General features: G+C 33.3%; 2 protein-coding genes across 2 annotated transcripts in view; one reads left to right on the forward strand and one right to left on the reverse strand.

Annotated features, from left to right (window-relative positions):
* The window catches only part of LOC129741596 (uncharacterized), a 131,379-nt gene that overhangs the window by 81,273 nt on the left and 29,821 nt on the right, over positions 1-20,285 (forward strand). The gene's annotated exons all lie outside the window — the stretch shown is intronic.
* Positions 808-11,655, reverse strand: LOC129741594 (juvenile hormone esterase-like). Its single transcript, XM_055733332.1, has 5 exons — positions 11,410-11,655; positions 11,194-11,337; positions 1,415-2,284; positions 1,064-1,356; positions 808-994 (listed from the first exon to the last, which is right to left on the reverse strand). The coding sequence occupies exons 1-5, from the start codon at positions 11,653-11,655 to the stop codon at positions 808-810; spliced, it is 1,740 nt and encodes a 579-aa protein (XP_055589307.1).

Here is a 20,285-nt window from a genome sequence, read left to right on the forward strand (position 1 = left end):
ATTCCCTTTGGAACCTTTGTTCAGCGAAATTCGAACTTTGGAGGCACGGGTTCAAGTAGATATGAGGCTTTTGGTTGGTTTGGTTGATTTTTGCATCATTAAATTTTCTAAATATGAAACACAGAATTTTTGAAGAAATTTTGAATTTTGGTGTTTTTCTAAATTTTTGACTATCTGCAATTTCTCAGATTTCCTTGCACTGAAATTCAATTTACCACTAGATTACCCACAGTTCAGCCTTTACTCCAAACATGAGTTCTCGACATTTCCACGTTATTGGCTTAAGATGTGAACTCCATTGGCGCTGATACAATTTATGCTCGCTAAAGTTGTCCTCCCAGTACAACTTGAGAGTCCATTTCCCGGCCATTTTAGCATTCCTGGGATTCGGTAAATTTGACGATCTTTTTTCCGTGAATTCTCGGGATTTCGGGAAAAATTGAAAATGAAGATTTCAACACTCTAATGCATACAAAATTTTATCTATATGGTATTTTTTTCTATTTAGGTAGTAGTATTGCAACACATTTCAAACTTTTTTATGCTTTGTTTTTCGAATATCATTCTCCTTTATCTTGTTATGGAATAGGAAAGGACATGAAAATGTTTTTATTTTGTTTCTTGAGGTTAATGTCGGTGAAAACTCATGATTTGAGTGAAGGCAGAATTTTGGGTGTACAAATACTTTTCTTATTTAGGAATATTTCGAATATTTAAGCAATGAAATTTCAAAAAAATGTACTTTGAAGCTCAACATAATAAATATATTTCAATCAAATAAATTACTTATTGCTAGTGCGAACATTCTCAAGCCTCCAACGTCGACCACCACTTGTAAATCTCTTCCAATTCGGTAAACTGTTTGTTATCTCTTCCTAGAACCGAAACGACTGGAGCCTCGGTTTCCGCATCGTTGCCGAATGATTTGAAGTAAATTTGTTGGGAAAGTGCCAAATTGGGACCGGCCACCGTTCCAATATCGGGTAGAGTTGGCCTACAAGATAAACCCAAATTTATGTTGAGCTTTAAAGGATAAATTTTAAAAGAAAATAAGAATACCGACCCATTGACCGCAAAGTCGATGTGATTGTTGATGAACTCTTGAGTTACCAAAGCGTCCGGGGTGTCCACTTCGGGTTCGGTAGTGAAGTTGTAGAACAGATAGGGAAGATCGTCACCGTTACAGACACCGTAGTACTCGAACAGCTCTTCCCCGGCATATTCGGCAGCGATCGAATACCTTCCTTGATAGCCAAACTGGAACATTTGGATCGGGGCTTCCGGCAACCGGTCGTTGGCGATGTGCTGCTTGATCGATTTGATCATCGGGTACAGGAACAACGATTCAGATACAAGCTGTAACGATTTGAATGATTAAGATAACTGTGGAAAAATTGAGAAAAAAAAATCTTACCTTGATTAAACCACTGGAGGTGCTGATACTCATCAGATCTCCTTCGAAAAATCTTTTATTTATCGCAGACATATTTTTCGTTGAGTAGCCCGTCAAAGCCGGAAGGAACAGCTTTTGATTGTTTATCAGTTCTTCCAGCAGCGCATCGTTGTGCATTATCTTGACAGTGTAGGCTGCACCTTCATTCTGAGAATATCCAATCATCATCGGCACTCGACGGTATTCACCTTTAGCCCACAGCTTCTCGGGATCCTCAGTGATGAACGATCCTTGATCCCAAGATGATTCGATTACCGGTCGGAAAATCATTTGTGGGTTTGTGTCCCAGTACTTCAAAATGTCGACAGCAGCAGCCAAATCTTCAGCATCTGCTTGACGCAGGGATCTCCGAAGTTGTTTTGTAGTCAACGGTCTTTTGCTTCGCACTCCCACAGTATTGGCCAAATCCTGAGCCAAGCTAAGACTATCCTGGATTCCCTTATTAACCCGATTGGAGAGGCCACTTCCTCCCATCAATATCGCCTGCGAGAACAATCCTTCGCTCAATGGACTCATCATATGCAGCTGAATGGAAGCTGCACCGGCGTCGTGCCCAAAAACGGTCACCTGGCTGGCGTTTCCTCCGAACGATCCGATATTGTTCTGGACCCACTTCAGTGCCATCACCTGGTCCTTGAGCCCAAAGTTTCCGGGAATGGCATCGTCTCCGGTCGACAGGAAACCGAAAACTCCCAACCGATACTGGATGGTAACGAACAGAACTTTGCCCGAGGCCATGAAATAGTCCGCTCCAACGGTTGTTGGAACAATATTTCCAACGAACTCGCCTCCATGGATGTAGACAATGACCGGTAGGGGACCAGCAGCATTCTGGAAAGTTGTTGAAAAAAAAAAATGAAAAAAATATTATTTAACGATTATGCTATCACTTAGTGAACTACTATCTAAGTTCAACTAAAACAGAACAAACAAACCACTTATCAGCCTTTAGTTTAAAAGAGTCAGAGTTAAATTCGGTCGGGCTCACCGATATTTTCGATTTTTTATACAATTTAATTTTCATAAATTTAAATTTAAAAATGTCTCTATTTGTTTATGTATACAGTGACCTACCCGTAATTTCCCGACCGGGAATTCCCAACAATAAAAAAATATTGGTAATCTCCGAGTCCCGGGGAACGCTTAAATATTTCGGGTACTCCCGAAGCCAATGAAAAGTGCTAGAATACTGAAAATTTACATGACCTAAATTGGAAAAATAAATAAGATTGAGTAATGAAAATGATAGTTCAACCTTGATATATGGCTAAGACTTCAACATTTTTTTTCTTAAGACTGGTTAATGCGTTGAATTTTATTAAAAATGTATTTGCGTTCGAAAACTTAGTGCTAAAGTGAAAAACGACAAAAAAAATCTGTAAAACCAAACAATTTCAATAAAAACGCTACGACAATAATCTAAAGGTTCCATTTTTCACATGTAGCAAAATCATCGGCAAAAAAATAAAAAATTTTGAAGAGAAAAAAAAAAGATAGTTATCTGAAAATATATGAGATTTGATGAATAACCTGAAGTCAAGTGAACCTACTTCTATCGATAGTGAAATTTTTTTTCAATTATATTTAATTATTGCAGCAGGAATCAGTCAAGTTTGTCGGTTAAAGTATTTAGGCAACTTTTGAGGCATTGTAAAAGAATAGTTAATACTACTACCTAAAAATTTAAAAAAAAAACCATAGGGGAGACAGTGAGGGTACTTGATCCTTGGGGATGATTGATTCCTCAGCTTTATCTCGAATCTGAAATGTCTTACATAAATCTGATGTTCTAGGTAAATAAACCAAATAGAACAAAACAATAAACTTGTTTTCTTCAAAACATTTCAAAATTTTGTTTTTTGAGTTTTTGCACATTGTTTGAAAAATTTATCAAAATATGACTTAAAATTCTATTCTAAAATTCTAATTCTAATATTATTCAGTTTTAAATGTCCCACACAAATAAAATTATGAAGAAAATATTTATTCCAAAGAAAAAGTAAACTCTCAATTTTTTTCAGAAAATGTTTGCCAAAATCTATGTTATGGGTTTACTTTATGCTTCGAGTCCACAAGGATATAATTTTCTTCCAAATGGATGTTGATCATTGCTTAATACGGAGATCTGCGAAAAAATTCCAAAAAGATTTGATGAAAATAGGAATAGGGGATCAAGTTTCGCCATCCTCCCCTATAGATAAGGATTCGTATGCAGTAGAGTGTCAAAATCTTCATTTTCAATATTTCCCGGTATCCCGGGAATTCTCGGAAATAAACCGTCAGATTTTCTGATTCCCAGGAACGTTGAAATGGCCGGGAAATGGACAGTCTATTTATTTCTGAAGGAGATTTGCGAAATTAAAGGTTGTTTGGATTAACAGATAACTGAAATCAAGATTTTCTATACTGAAAAATAAACAGTATTTGGCGATCTGCAAGTTCACAAAAAATAACTTTGATATATGTATCCTTGTTGAAATCTGTGAAACACATTTATGACGGTCGCCATGCAAGAAAAACTTGCACGGTAAACACCATCCAAATTATTTCTATTGTTAGTTTTTTTTCAAAATTAATATTTGAATTGCCGCCAATCATATTTGTTTCCTTATTCGTTTATTTTTAAATTCGCTCTCACTAAAAGATGCTTATTTTAAGGGTGAGTTAATAAACCTTTGGAAAAAGCCCCTCTAAGTTAAAACACTTCTTTTTCATACATGTTTAAGCCATTTTTAACAAACATCCTTTTTTACGATGCATTGAACAATATAAACCTTTGGCAATAAATATTGTTTTATAGTGAATACAATGCCAATGGGATCACAGAATGGTTCCGTAGAAGCATTTAAAATAAATAAAAGATTTTTCAGTAAACTGTAAGCTCCTGCATTGATTTGTTTCAGTTTTTTATTATTTTCAGCTACAAATTTCACATACTTTTGAGGTTTCATGTTAGTGGGTATTTATTCTCCGAACTATTTAAAGAATAAAGCAAAAAAGTGCATGACCTAAAAGACTTTTGAAGTATTGGTAAAACTTCAAAATCGTTATTTTTTTATTCTATGCCGTGTCAGATTTTGTTTAATATATAAGTTAAAAAAATCGAAACTAAATAAGCTTTTTATCAAACAGCTTATTTTGACTAATTGAAAAAAAAACCATTTACATTATTTGTTTATTTTTCAAAACTCAGGAGTTTTGACGAGATTTTAATGATTTTTTTATCAAATAGTATAATAGATATCTTTGACGCAGTCTCAATTAATTTGTTAACCCTTCGTTTCATAAAGTTACAAATTTGAATCAATCAATGTATGAAAATTTTTAAAAATCGTATTTAATTTTAATTTTTTTTCTTGATGCACACATCGTTCTCAACTGTTTAGAATGATTTTTAAGTAAAAATAGAAAAATTATGAAACGAGAGGTTGAATGATTTAAAATCTTCCACATCAACTACTCAAAAACGTTTTTAAGCTATGGAATATCTTTTTTTTTTATTTTTAGACAGTTGCAACACTAAAACTAGCAGTGTCCAGCATTAAAACGATAATCACTTATTTGCCTGATCCGTTTTAGTTCGATAATTATCATTTTCGCTTATTTTTTCACCAAACTTTTGTACTAGGAATGAAAAAACTCCACCACAAGCAATCTGTCAAGAAAGAATTCAGATACATGCTTTTTTCCAGTGTCTGGCGTTAAACCGCTAATCGCTAATTAGTCCGCTACTTTTTATAATTGACAAATCTCTCACGGGATTTCTGATGCGATTCTTCAAGCAAGAATGTTGATAAATGTTATTTTCCACAAGGCGATGGAGCGTATTAGCCGTAATTTCTCCAAAAAATTAAGTTTAAAAATAAATTTACAAACAAAAATGTAGCGGACAAACAAGCGAATGGGGTTTTAATGCCGGCCTCTGGAAACTAGAATATTAAAACACAATATAAATCATTCATTGAATGGAGAATGCCCCAAAAATGGACAAGATGGCGATAAATACTTGTTGTGAGTAAGATTCTCACTAACAGATTTTTTTTTATGTTCTTGTTTCTGGGATGGATTATCCAATAAGACGAAAATCGCATGGAATGTTTTTTTTTCTTGTTTCTCTCGAAAGTTTGTATGTAGTGAGTAGTGGTCCTGCATCATTTTGACCTCTGAAAATCAAACCTTATCATATTTCGAAAAAAAAGTAAACTGAACAAATACCGTAATTGACCATTTTGAGAAAAAATGCAAACCATTAGAAAGAAATTTGTATGATCATGGGAATTTTGTTTGATATCACTTCAATATGTTATGTTTGCTGACATTAGCTGTGCATGTTCAAGGCAATCGGTTTTAATAATTTATATTAATTTCCCGCTTATAAAAACTTGTTGAAACAATCTTGGCGCGCGAAACAAATCGTCTGCATGAAGCTCTCCAAAGATTTTTTAATTGCTTAGAACAGTGGTTCAAAATAAAAAAAAACGTTGTTATCAAAAGTTATTCTCTGTTATTTTAACGACATTTGTATAAGTCCTATTTTTTTGTAGTAAGATTATGCGCGAAAAGTTGTTTGAACAAAAAATTGATGAAATATAAACTAAATTCGTGCTAAAAGTTTCCTTCATGGTCGGCAAACCTGCGGCTCATTTGATGTTGCGGCTCTCTCGAAAATTATTTATTTTTTGAATGAAATTATAAAATCTCGTGGTGAACCGATTTTTGAGTCTTGAAACCTAAAATTTTAATATTGGAATAAGGGGAACCAAACAGCCAAATAAAAATTGTTTGAAGCCTAATTTCATCAGATGCTGAATCGACAAGAAGTTCGCATGACCCTCTCAGAATTCAATGAAACTTTGTGGGCATAAAGATCTTACCTAGTAAAGCAACTTGGCATAAGTTTTCCCAAAAATTATCAAGACTAACATTTGAAAAGGGCCAAACTTTTCAGGCAAAAGTTTCATAAACATGTTTAGCTCGAAAATTACAATTCCTACACAAATGTGGTTCATGAAAAACAAATTAAAAATGATTGAAATTTTTGAAAAAAGTTTTGATTTTTTTTTTAATTCCTACTCTGAGAAAAGTGCAAGTCATCCATATATTGCAACTTGAGGATATTTGAGGGAAAAAAGTTTTTCTAGCGAAAACTTTTTCATGATTTTTTCTTTTGAAAATCATGTAATTTATTGTTTGAGTTTAGATTTACAACCTTTTATTCAAAAACTGATTTGTGTTATTGATTGTACTGATTTCGAAGAAATAAGAGCTTCGATGGTAATAATTCATGGAAAAAGTTAGTGGAAATCCTTCACTGAAAAAAATGCAAATTAAGAACATAATGTCGATTTGAAAAAAAAATGGCAATGTATGAATAACTTGAACTTCCTCACTAACCCTAAATGCAACTTTTCCCGAATTTCTGTATTCGGGCTGAATAAATCCGGGAAATTTTATCTGAAAACCTGACCAAATCCGGGCATTTGATTTCGAATTCGTCGTAATATCCGGTTAAATTTTGTCAAAATCCAACAATAACTCAACAAAAATCAAAAGAAAGAACTTGAATTTTTTTTTTCATAAACACTTATCAGCAGATTTTTAATCGTATTTTAGGCTTCCAAAAAACCTCTATGATTATTTTTATAAAACATGCTCCAAAAATTTCGTATTCAACAGTTAAATATGAACATGTTTTAACGCAATTTGTTTTTTTTTTTTTTTGTATTTTTTGGCAAATAAACAGTGTTCGGCACAAAAGCGCTAAACCGCTAATCGCTAGTTAGTCCGCTAACTTTTTGTTAGCGATTTAATTTTGCTGCTAAGTTTCGATTGCTCTAGCGAATTAAAAAGTTCCGCTATTTTTTTGTTCCGCTAAATGAAGACCGCTAACTACCATATATTTGTATCAAGCTCTCGAATTTTCAGTGATAGAATAATTTTTTTTGTCATTAATCAAGTTGTGGTGACATAATTAGATCAATTGAAGGAATGCGTATTGAAATTAGAGGAGAGATGTATTAAGCGTAATTTTCCCCTCTTTTATCACGCAACATTTACAGAAGAAGATAATATAAAAAGGTGTTAAACAATATAAAACTATTTTTAAAATCCCTTAACCAGCTTTTCTTTTAACCCCCCCCCCCGGTGGGTAGGGTCTAACGGGTATAAAAAACAACATTTTCACGTTTTTTTCTAGATCTATCGTTTGAACTAATGTATTCAAATTTTTTGCATTATACGAGGCATTGTTAAAAGAACATTTAGTAATTTTTTCGTAAAAAAATATTGAAAAATGAGCCGGTGACGGAGCATTTTCGAGGATGCCTTTTAGAAAACAAGATTTGCGGTGGACACTGTATCTCAGCACAGAATCATCTGAAGTCAAAAAATCAGAGCAAAATATTTTTAATAGAAGTTTTTCTGGACCCCAACGTTTTCATTTAACTTAAAAATATTTTTATGAAAATTCTGTGGCTGTTTGAAGTAAAAACTACGATTTTTCACTTAAAAATCCGTCATTTTTCACCTGTAAAATCTCCCCAAAGTAAAAAAAATCAAAAAAGAAAAACGTTGGGGTCTGGTATTTTATATATAGAAAATATGTTCCAAATTTGAAAAGAATCGGATAAGTAGTTTTCAAATGACGATGTCCACGGACTTTAAAAATGTGCTTTCGAGAAAAACGCGTTTGAAATTTCTGATCTTGCTTCTTTGCATTATTAGATAGGAGGAGATAAAGGCCTATAACTTCTACAGTTTTGCTTCAATTGACTTGAAAATTTGACACAACATTCTTGAAATGTTTTACAATAAGACAATAAAAAAATAAAAAAAATCGATTTTTTGAAAATGTTAGACCCTACCCCCCCCTTAATGTGGTTGATATATTTTCTTTTCACAATATAGTTTTTTGGAGATATACAGATCAGTTCATATAAAATTTAGATAAAATCACCATAGAATGAATTGACATTGTTAAGTTTTAAAGTTCTTAATTTTTTTTTATTTTATTTTTTTTTTGTTTATGTTTGACAATACTCCTGCAAGTTTAAAAAAAAGGAGAAAACAGGTTAAAGATTTTAAATGAGGATCATGTAATAATAACGCAAAAAAGAGAATAAATTGCACGAAAGATTGTATCTTCTTAGCACAAATCCGATAAATCGAGTAAATTTTTAACAAAAAATTTAAAAATAATTGCCCCCATTTTCGACATTCTGTTTTTTTTCTTATTTGTAGAACACAGAGAGAAGTTGAAATTCCAATCTTTGAAAGTCATGTTTTGCTGCTTGTAAAAAAATTCGATCAATTTATCGATTTTCTCGAAATTAAATACTTTAAACTTTATTTATTCTCGCTTGTGCTTGTGGAGTTGAAAAAATCGAAGGGGGGAAGGGCGTTACAAAAGAACAATTTGATATTTGTTCCGGCCAGTTAGCGATTAGCGATTAGCGCTTTAAGCTTAAAGCGATAACTTTTCCGGCACATCTAGCGAATTTAATTAGCGATCGCTAACTTTGAATGAGTTAGCGATTTAACTAGCGGCGCTAATTTTTCAGTTAGCGATGCCGAACACTGCAAATAAAGTTACAAAATCTGGGCATAATCCGGGTCTTTTTCAACCGAGCCGAACCGGCTTTTTTGTATCAAATATCCGGGCAATCTGGCCAACTTAGTCAAACTGTAGAAACTTTATTCTTAAGTATAAATTCTTGGTTTCCATTTGGTTTTTTCAGTTCTGAAGTCAAAATTATTTAAAATTTAAATTACCAGTTCAGTTAGACGAAAACAAAAACTAGATTTTTCTACTCCTCGACATTTTGGTCTTTGGTCTTGGCCTTATTTGAGAGATTTATTGCATTAAACTGTATATGTTCCTACGAGTATCGAAAGTGAAGGGAAGTTTTGAAGGTGTCTAATCTTTTTTCCATATGTTGTTATCACTATGATCAGAACTCTATATAAAAACTAACAGTTTATGTAAAGGTTGCCAAAAAATGTTCAGTTCGTATCTGAGCCGGACAAATTCGGGCAATGTCATAAAAAACAAATAATAGTCCGGTGATTTCAAACTGACGACTAAAAATCCGACCATTAAAATTTTTCTTAACTGAAATAGTCTCAAATTTAAGAATTGAATTCTGGATGATCCCCAGTTTTTTAGTTCAAATTTAAGCGAAAGCCTCGATAACACAATGCAGAATAATTATAGTTTTTCAGAGGTGCAAAGAATAAAAGAGCTGATTTTGAACAATTTTGGGTCATTGATCATAAATATTTACTTTGTTTTTTTTTCTAGCAGATTTCGTTTTGGAGATGAATTTTGAAAATAGGTACAAATTCATCAAGTAAATTTCAAAGATGAATGAACTTTTAAGTTTGAAGCCTCTCTTATAAAACAATCAATCAATCATTCGAATAAACTTGTGCCCTTTTTGACAAAACTGGAGAACCTCTCAAATATTTTGAAATTAAAGGTTTTAACCTAAAAATCAACTTTCCCAAAGATTGATTTTGACTTCTGAGAAAATATTTAATAAGGTTTTATTCAAGTAATTTTTTCCTAAATAATTCTCCAAAATACGGTTACTTTGACAAAATTCTTAAAGTAGATAATAACTTACTTAATCTTTGATATATTTTTATAGTCATCAGTGAAATCGTTTCGGAGTCTTCAACCAAGTCGTTGAATGTTTCCCGACCAGGAATTCTCGGGACAGCAGCAAAATCTTAGCCAGAGAAAGGGCATTTTTTGAAACAAAAAAGTAGTTATTTTCGAGGAAATTAAACTGATTTGATGAATAACCAGAAGTCAAGCTAACAAACTTCTATCGATAGTGAAAAATCTATCTCAATTATTCCAAATTTTTGCAGCCAGAATTAGTCAAGTTTGTCGGTTAAAGAACGCAGTTTTAAGGTTTTGGGTTGTATAATATCTAATTTAATTTTTGAGGCTTTAGAAAAGCTTGAAATGTTTTGCAATAGTATTTCCTAAAACTTTCAAAATACCACATATATAAGGTTTTTTATGTAGTAGAAAGTTAAAATTATCAATTTCTATTTTTCCCGAGACCCCGAGAATACATCATCAAATTTAAAGATTCCCGAGAACGCTAAAACGATCGGGAAATGGACAATCTACAAATGCTCAAAAGCTTTCTTGAGTGATTTCAGAAAAGATGTAATTTACTCTATTCAAATTCCTTAAAATTGTAGAATTTAATTTATAAAAGTGTTGAATCTCTGATCTTTATCCTTTGATTTCAGATCTGAATACTTGATTGAATGACGATTGTAAATTAATTTTAAATCGGCTTTAAGTATTCATTTAGACATATTATTATTAAGTGATCTATTAACAACAAGACTTATGATGGTGAGATGTTGTGGAAGAGCTAAAGAACTAAACTAGAACTAAGTCAAAGCCTAGATTACCAAGGGGAACAGTATTTTTGGTGCCAATGTTCAGATAACTGATTTTGTAAGATTTTGTCGTCCTGAATTCAAAATATTTGTCAGAATATAATATTCTGACAAATATTTTGAATTCAGGACGACAAAATCTTACAAAATCAGTTATCAAAACATGGACACCAAAAATACTGTTCCCCTAAGAAATCTAAGCTTTGACTTAGCCCTAGTTTTTCTTTAGCTCTTCCACATCATCTCACCATTATTAGTCTTGTTGTAAATAGATCACTTGATTTTACACCTTCTCATTGGAAAACAAATTCACAAACCTGTGGTCGATACACGTTCAGATACAGGCAATCCTCATCGCCCTGGATGAAGTTGTACTTGGGAATCAGTGTATTTTTCTGAATGCACACACTCCTTGGGTAACTCGCGTTGTAAATCCCGTAAGGACTCGCTGGTTCAGGATTCTAGAACAAGAAACATAACACACTCCATCAGCCATCATTCGCGCCACCAAACTCATTTAGCACTAAACTCACAGCAAATCGCAACTCCCCAACCGGTGGTTTGGCGTACGGAATCCCCAAGAACGCTTCATGGGCCACCTTGTTCTCAACCGTTTTACCACACAAACATCCCTCCTGGGTGTTCACTGACGGAAATCCTCCACAGAATGACAAACAAACACTATCGGTAGCTTCGATCTGCAGGGAACAACTTCCGGACGCAATCCAGCTGGCTACCGTAACAACGAAAATCAGAACCGAACTCCACCTGGGAACCATTTTGCAAAAATCACCGCTTCGGTACTGTGTTATCCGAGATCAACGCAACCGGACTGAACGGTTTCCTTCGGGGGACGGATCGTATTTAAAGGCATCTACCCGATCGACCACTTTCAGCAAAATATACATAATTTTACTATTCGGATCAAATGGTGGCCAATTTTGTGACACCGATGTGACGCAATTTGTTACTTTATGTAAAACAGGAAAGGACACCGTACCAGATCGGCTAACCTTTTCGAAGGCTACATAACGACGAAGCTTTTGGGTTTCTGCGTTTTTTATTTTGGTTTTTGCAAAACCCATAAAATGCATCCCCCTTTCTTTCTGTAAGTCACTGTTTTAGTGGTTCACGTTTCTGGGACATGTGCCACTTTTTTCGCAAAACCAATAATTTCTGAAAAGAGTTTCTGGTTTGTTATAGAAGCTGTAACAATTATTTTGTATTTAAAAAAAAAATCCAAAATACTGCTTATTCAATCATGAACAGATTTCTTCTAAATTATTAATGAGTATTCTAGTCAAAAACCCGTAGGAATATGTTTTTCCTTAAGAGGAATCACAAAAACACGTGCTATGATATTTGTTGAAACTCTAGCGATAAATTTAGGGGGGGGGGGGGGGGCAATTGCAACGTCCCCGGCTTAGAGGAGCTCCCTTGAGGAGAAAAATGTTTTAACATTACTTTAATCGTACTGCTTCAAATTTTAGAAATTGAGGAAAATAAATTTAAACCAAGACTAGGAATGAAAACTTAAAATATAACAGCTCTGGGGCAACGTTGACAAAAAAATTCAGTGGTTTTGAAAAAAAAAATTCTGACTTTCTGTGATTTTGCTCAATAATTCTGTGTTGGTTTTCTGTGATGTTCTGTGAAAAAATCTGGGAAAATTGGAATGCTTACCCTATAATAAAAAAAAAACATCTTCTGTTAATTATGCAATGAATAATATTTTCAAGGAGGTCCCTGCGAATCAATAATTGGGTCTTGGTTAAGAAATATTAGATATAATATAAAAAAATGTATCATCAAAATTGGAATTAATAACAGTCATTTCCGGATTTTGAATGAAAATTTTCAGTACAGAATAGGTAGAATAAAGAAAAACACTTCCCAATATCAATTAATACGAACGTCTTGTACAATAACGAGGTTTAAAACGTAAACTTAGTCTTTTACATTTTTTTGTGAGGATTGTTTTTTTTTTTCTAATGTGATATTCATGAAAAGTTCCACGTTTCTTAATTGAACTAGAATACTTTATAGTAAACATTTCAGAATGTGTTCCGGACTAATGTCGGGTATTATTGATAATTTTCGCTATTCTTTTATCATTACTGAAATCTGCCTTTTTCCTCCTTTTTTTTTGGAAAAAAACATTTTTAATTAAAAAAAAAATTAGTAGTTTAGATCAATCGGCAATGCTCTATTGAGTTTCCTTTCCAATTCCAGTCTTTAATTTGAATTTTGAATTGTAACATTTTCCACAAATTTAACCGAAGTTTTACAACTATTCTCTAGTAGAATAAACATCGTTAACGCGTTATTTCAGCATATTATTTTCTAATAGATCATTCTCAAAGTATTTTTATCAAAAAAAAAAACTTATAGTTGAATTGCTTATTTCATTGAGCGATTCTCTAAATATTATATTCAGATAATATTCATATATTATCTGTTTCCTGTTTCAGTTCGTTGAAATTTTAAAATCTCTGTTACTATTTTTTCAATTTCTTGGTTTTTCTTAATTTTTAGAACTTTAGATCTTTGTTTGAGGTATTAAACTCATAAGATTTCTTTATCTGATTTTTTTTTTCAATGATTACTCATTCTTGTTTTGAACTTTTGATCTCCATTCTGAATTTACTTTTCATATTAGACCCTTGGCGTCAAAGTGGTATAAGTGTAGAAAACGCCGAAGAGTACGTTAAAATTTCAAAACATCTGACAAAATCGCTAATTATAGTGTGATATGTAAAATTGTTTCATTTTTGCTCTTCTACTCCTTTGGGTATGAGAGCTTAAAATAAAAGATCAATTTGACAAAATTTTCTGTTTATTTTTATCTGATGAGAATCCCCAGCAAACATGAAATCATATCAGAAATGATAACTTAGGTCGTTTACAATGGTGTAGCAAATTGCAATTCCAACTGCGTAGTGAAAAGATCGTACAAAATGTCGTCTTAAGTCAGTTTTAATTGGATATGAAAGATAGTCCGCTGTGTTTGTAAATTTTGAAATAATTTTGCTCCCGCGTGGGCTTCAAGTAAGAAAATCATCAGTATGTCTGCAACCAGTAGTGCATCCAGATTGCTAAAAATTAGATGGGAATTGAGTTACATTGACCAATGAGAGAACTTAAAAATATTTTCGCTGGCAACGATTTGAAGGCTATGAGAACAAAATCGTGCTCTCACTTGCATTCTTCTGATAGGTATGAATAAGATGTCAGTGACGCTCAATTGGTGTAATTTTCGTGGTTTAAGAAAGAAATGAAATTTATGTATGTATAGATAGAAATTGTCTCCACTTTTGTAGGTTAATGCTGTTTTTCCATCTATCATATGGTTTATCTATACTGTACATGGATTGTATATAAAAATAGCATAAGAATATTGCTACAAAATTTTTTGCTCGATCATATTCCTCATTATGAATTGTTATCCGCTTTTCATTAAACATTATATGAAAATGATAAATGTGTGTTTTAAAGCTATAAAATTGAAAAAAAAAACACTTGGATTATGAATTCAAATTTTAGAAAACCATGCTTTGGTTCAAATCGTTACCTTGATTTTTAGTTTTGTATTTATATATCACTTGAAATTTGTTTATAAAACTTCATATGAAATAATGAAATAATTTGACCCATTGAATTTTGTCCAGATTTTAAGGTTTAAGAAGTCTCGAATTAGAATTGATTTTTTGGTTTTATTTCTTAATTTTGAATTCTGAAATCTTTAAGATATTTATCAATTGTCATGAGGAAAGTATTTGTTCTGCTTCCGATGAATCACATACTAAGGACCAATAATGAAATAAAAAACATTTTAAATTATTTTTTCTTGAATCTTTCTAAAACAGAGAAATTTAAATGTTGATAGAAGTATTTTAACTTTAACAGCACTAATCAAAGTCTTTTTTTGATAAGTTGGTAAGCTCATCCTAAATGTTTACACATGATGAAAAAATTTTGTTTACTATTAACATACATCTTTCACTAAGTAGGCTCCCATACAGGGCCAACGTAAAAATTACATAATTCAAACAATTTTCAACTGATTTAAATAAGAAATTAAAAAATGAAAGTGTTCCATAAACTGAGCTCAAGATCATCACCCCACCTCCTCCCCCTTTCAAAAAGAGGGATCCAAAACCAAATCATTGTAAAACATAACTCATCTTGCGGATATTATGTAAAAAATCAAAAATGTTTACGAACCAAATATTTTTAAAACAAAGGTTATTTATTTGCTGAATGACCTCACCAACTTTCAAAATAACCTGCTGTTTTTTTAAGTATTTTGATTGGAAAGTGATTTTTTGCCCTCTACGTAATAGTGTCGAAGTGTTATTCGAGTTTGTCGATTGAAGCTTCTCATTTTAAAATCGAAAGGCTCATTCAGTGAAATAATGTTTAATGTTTTTATGTTAAAGCTCGCCTGTGTTCAAAGTTTTATGAACTTCTTTATGCAATAGTTCGTTTGTTTGGAACAGCTTCTACCTATAAGTTGTTTTATGAACACTTCTTAAAAATTCTCCGAGATGTGTCTTATTATATATTCATTCTGTAGACATCCCCGAGTGAGGTGATACACTGGGAACAAGGCGTATTTTTCTTCTAGTGAAGCTTTTTATCAATGGTCATGAAAATAATCTTTCCATATTTCTTTTTTCGCATCAGGATAGTTATTTCATCTACTAAAATGACCTCATGTCTCGAAAACTTGTGAAAATTCGGGGTTTTTTTTTCGAAAAATGAAATATTTTGTTTTTTTAGGGCAGAGTGTCGTAGCGGCCATTGTTCATGGCAAAATGAAAATTTGAAAAGTTCGAATAATTTTAGTTTTGAGGAATAGGTATAGGGGAGAGGCGGGCTATATGCGCATATTAAGGAAAGCACTTATTTTCTCCCATATTCCGATAGATAGGAGTCTGAAAACTATATACACATGAGCAGACATCTGTTTTATATACGTTAGAGCAATTTTTCTGTTAAAATCTCTTACAGTTTTTGTGAAAATAATTTTATAATAAAAGAATTCAAAATAGCCGATTTCCGAAACTGGCGGGCTAAATGCCCATATTTATATTTTTAGCTATATTTCAATAACACTTGTAATAATTTGATATTATTTAACTTAAAATGGTAGAAACGGATGTTAAGCATACGTCAAGGCTGAAATTTTGGTGAATTTTTTAACGTCACTAGTTCTTTTGCATGAAACATAGTTAGGAATGCCATATGGCCATATTTCATGGTAATATTTTGTCCATATCGTATTTTTATCGGATCAGTATGAAGTTCTTCTTTTTTCGCTGTAAGATCGTGATTTGAGCGTAGATTTAATGTTTAAATGAAAAAAAGTAAAAAAATTATAAGACTAATCTATTTTTTTTTTTTGATAGAGGCATTTTACCTGCCTTGATATGGGCATTCAGAACCTGTCTCTTATTCCAATATCTTATCATTTACAACTTTTCCAAAAGCTTCTATTTGTTGAATTTCCGATTTCCAGATGAATAAGAAAGAAAAATCATTGAAATGTTTGTTCTCAGAATCTGTACGCACAATAATTAAAGTTCAATATATTATAACAAAACTGACAAAAATCTTGTTTCAATTTTTAAACTTTTTTGGCTTTATATAACCATCAAATTTCTTCATGCCATGTTTCAATAGCGTATTACCCTCAAACTGCACTGATTAAATACGTTGTATATCCAGCCATATCGTCAATCGGCTGTATGCGCATATTACCCAACATGCGCATTTAGGAACACTTCCCCCTACGTAAGAAATATTTCACAAAATAGGACCGTTTTAGTTTGTGATCGACAAGGTGATGAACTTCCATGTATTTTGCATTTTTTTTTCTTGTTTTTCATTTGCACTCTATGTGTTGTTAACTTTCCAATGGAGCATTAATAATCCGATTCATCAAATGGATCTTTAAAGTAGTATAGATAGTAGTATAGGTTCTAGAACTTTGGTTGTAAATCAATATTTATATTTTTAAAACGTATAAATCCTCGTTGGGAGGAAAGGGTTAAGAAAAAGGAGTAGTATAAAGCCAAAAATTCTTTCTGTCCAAATGTGATGGAAATAAATTGAACATTTTCGATTTTTGACGATTTGTGTTTCTGTATGGGATCTTCTTGTTTTAAAAGTGGGAGGAGTCCTACAGTAAAATGAATCTTTGTTTGAGCCCTGTCTCTATTTCTTAAAAAAAACATTTTTTCTTCGTTTAATTTTAGGAGGGGTCATCTTTTTGTGTCAAACCATGCTTATAACGACAGTTCCAGAAATTGTAAGTACTCTTTCAAAATAATAAAAAAATAATTTTATTAGGTTTTATTTATTTTATTTGGCACACTGTATCATTATTTGTATCCTACCAAACACTGTACTCTTATTTGATGAACATTTTTAATCATAAGCCAGACTTCGCTCTTTTTTTCGAACATGACTCATAAGCTTCTGCACAGTTGCATCACCCACCATTTTCTCCAATCCTTTTTAAATTTTCCGATGTCATTAAAGCATGGATCATCCAAAATCTGGACGCACTGTTTGTTATACCATAGCGCTCCTAGTTTGCCGGATCTGAAATGTTTTGACAGTACTTTGTTCGGAAATGTTTACTCAATCAGTGCTGAAAATTTTATAACGATTCGTTTTGTTCCAATAAAGTTACACGTAATGGAAGCCGCGACGCGAAAATTAATTTTGGACACCCATGTCAAAAACCCGGCGCGGTCTGGTTCAAAAATCGTGAAATCTGATTTTGAGCGACTTCCTGGCCAAAAATTTTACAAAGCCACTGGTCGGGGTGATGTCCCCGGCAAGTTCAAATTCGTTTTACCGATAAGTTGGCAAGAAAGTGTTAGATATTTGCAGCTGCGGACGAAAAACCTCGGTTTTTGTGAAAAACAAGACCATGGACTCCGAAATGTACAAGGAGGAGTGCCTTAAAAAATGTATTTTTTTTTCGTACATTAGATCTCACAAAGGACCAGTAAAGTTTTCGCCAGATTTGGCATGCTGCCACTACAGCTAGGAGGTTCTACAGTGGTATTGGGCTAACGGGTAGATTTTGTCGAAAAGGACATCAACCCACCCAACTACCCTCAATTCCGCCCTATCGAAAAATTTTGGGCAATTGTCAAGCAGAAGATGAAGAAGAATGGTAGGACGACTCGGGATGCAACAAAGATGAAGAGATTGTGGAACAAAATGGCCGCTGAGGGCAGTGAATGGCCGCTGAGGTCAGTGAATAGGGTGTCCAAACAATGATGAGTGGTTCTAGACGAAAAGTTGGAAATTTCATCAAAACAACATCGATGTATTTTATTTGTATTGTATTATTGTATTATTGTATTTTTATTTCTTGTATTCTATTGTATCTATTGTATTTTTATTTCTTATTTTACCTTTGAAGTGCAATAAAAACCCTACATTTAGATTACAAAACATTTTTATTTCGTTTACATAGCTCCGAGATAGACCCTTTTTAATGCGTCCAGATTTTGCGTGATCCATGCTTAAGCTGGTTTTGTGTATTTTCGTAGCTTTGCTCTGGTCAAAGACCAAAAAGTCTTGATTGGCCGGGCGCTTCTGGAGGCATTCATTGATATAGTTCTTGGTGTTCATTGTTTCCGATGTGATGAACTGGCTAGATATTTTACCGCACTCATAAATTGCCTGCCATACCATCACCTTCTAGCCAAATTTTTCGGTGAAATGACCTTTCCCGTTTCAGGGATATCGTTGTCCTTGCGAACATTGGAGTATTGTGGCCCAGGAAAGGTTTTTAGTCCAATTTCACATACGTTTCATCGTCCATGATAATGCATCTAGAACGTTTGCAAATATTGGTTCATACAGTTTCCGGGCTCTTGGTTTGACAGAAGCGGCTTCATTTTGGTTCCTTTCAGGTTTTTTTCTGCTTCCGGTACGTCTTGAGCCCAAGTCGCTCTTTAGCACGCATCACGTTAGACGTCGCAGTCCCGACTTTTCTCGCCACATCCCGAACGGAAGCCGATAGTTTCTGTTTGTTGGCATCCTTGGCCTTTTTGTTGATAGCAGGACTAAAAAACCAGATTTTCGACCACTCCTCGGTTCATCTTCAAATTACAATGATCATCATATTTTTTAATAGTAGGTATTGCTCCAAGGCTCACATCCAATTTTCTCAATGAGATTCCATTCACAGTAGACCACTTGTGCACGATAATTTTTCTCTGCCCCGGAGTAAGATCACGCATTTTGAAATGTAATCACAAACTAAATGTTTTTTTGAAGTTATCACATACAGAAATGTTTAAACGAAAGTACGCAGCCAGGTGTGCTTATAATTTTTGGAACAGTCTATAAAACAATTTTCATAAATATCCCCTTAAAAATTATTCAAGCTGTTTCATGTTTGATGTTAACGTTGTATTGGAGTCGCTCTCACTAAAGTTGGGGGGGCTTTCAGCTATTACTTAAACCAGGCATGTCAAACTGAGGGTTCGCGGGCCGCATGCGGCCCGCCGCCTTTGTCAATGCGGCCCGCGTAGCCCCGTCTTAAATTATCACAAAATTCCCTACTACACAGAAGTACACTGGCTTTCCTGCCACAAAATATTAGAAAGATTTTTTTTTGCTACGAGAGGAAATAATATTATTTTTGGAAATGAAAGATTTTTAATGCGGCCCGCACACTTAAACGAGTTTGACATGCCTGACTTAAACCATTCCTGGCCCAAAAATCCCTTTCACGATTTTTTTCTTCCGTTTCTATGTGCTTACAAAGGAAACGCCTCAACTTTTCTGAATAAGATTTTATACATACATAAACTGTAGATTGGTTAAAACGAAAAGATTCAAATATTCAATAGAATCTTAAAGTGCACAAAAATCGTGGAAAAAAAGCAGTGAGAGGGCTATGTTTTTGTTTTGTACGTTTATTTGAAGAAGGATTTTAGCCTTATTTTTTACCCTATGTACAAAGTTAAATGTGATATGAAAAAGTGGAAACACAGTTCGAGTTTTGTCGAAAGTGAGTGATAAGGAGACGTTTCAGAAGGGCAGTCTTTCATATGTAGCTTCTGTAGAGATTGGGAGTGGAAGAACTGAATTGTAAATATCGATATTGACTGAGTTTCGATAAGTATGCAAGAAGATGTGGATGTAGAATGTATTCAAATAAGTATGTAAAATATTACTATAAACTGAGTTTCTGTTGATGTAAATGATATTCAGTAGAAACATCACTCACAGTATACTATGTTAGTGTGAGTGAATTCGTTCATGAGAGTTGTTTGGAGCTAGAGTAAAGATTCGGCAGTTAGGTAAAGAGTTTTCGCGATGATGGACGTTTAAAAAAGGCTTGAAATAATGGATGGGCTCGGGTTTGAATTAT

The sequence above is a fragment of the Uranotaenia lowii genome, chromosome 2 (genome assembly GCF_029784155.1).
Source record: "Uranotaenia lowii strain MFRU-FL chromosome 2, ASM2978415v1, whole genome shotgun sequence".
In the NCBI taxonomy this organism is placed as follows: Eukaryota; Metazoa; Arthropoda; class Insecta; order Diptera; family Culicidae; genus Uranotaenia; species Uranotaenia lowii.

Bases quoted from the DNA above. Each gene is read 5' to 3' on its own strand.
- LOC129741594 (XM_055733332.1), bottom strand. From the start codon at position 11,655: ATGGTTCCCAGGTGGAGTTCGGTTCTGATTTTCGTTGTTACGGTAGCC. The intron at 2,285-11,193 runs GTTTGTGAATTT...ACAACTTTCCAG, and splicing joins TGAACGTGTATCGACCACAG to AATGCTGCTGGTCCCCTACC. The intron at 995-1,063 runs GTCGGTATTCTT...TTTATCTTGTAG, and splicing joins ATCGACTTTGCGGTCAATGG to GCCAACTCTACCCGATATTG.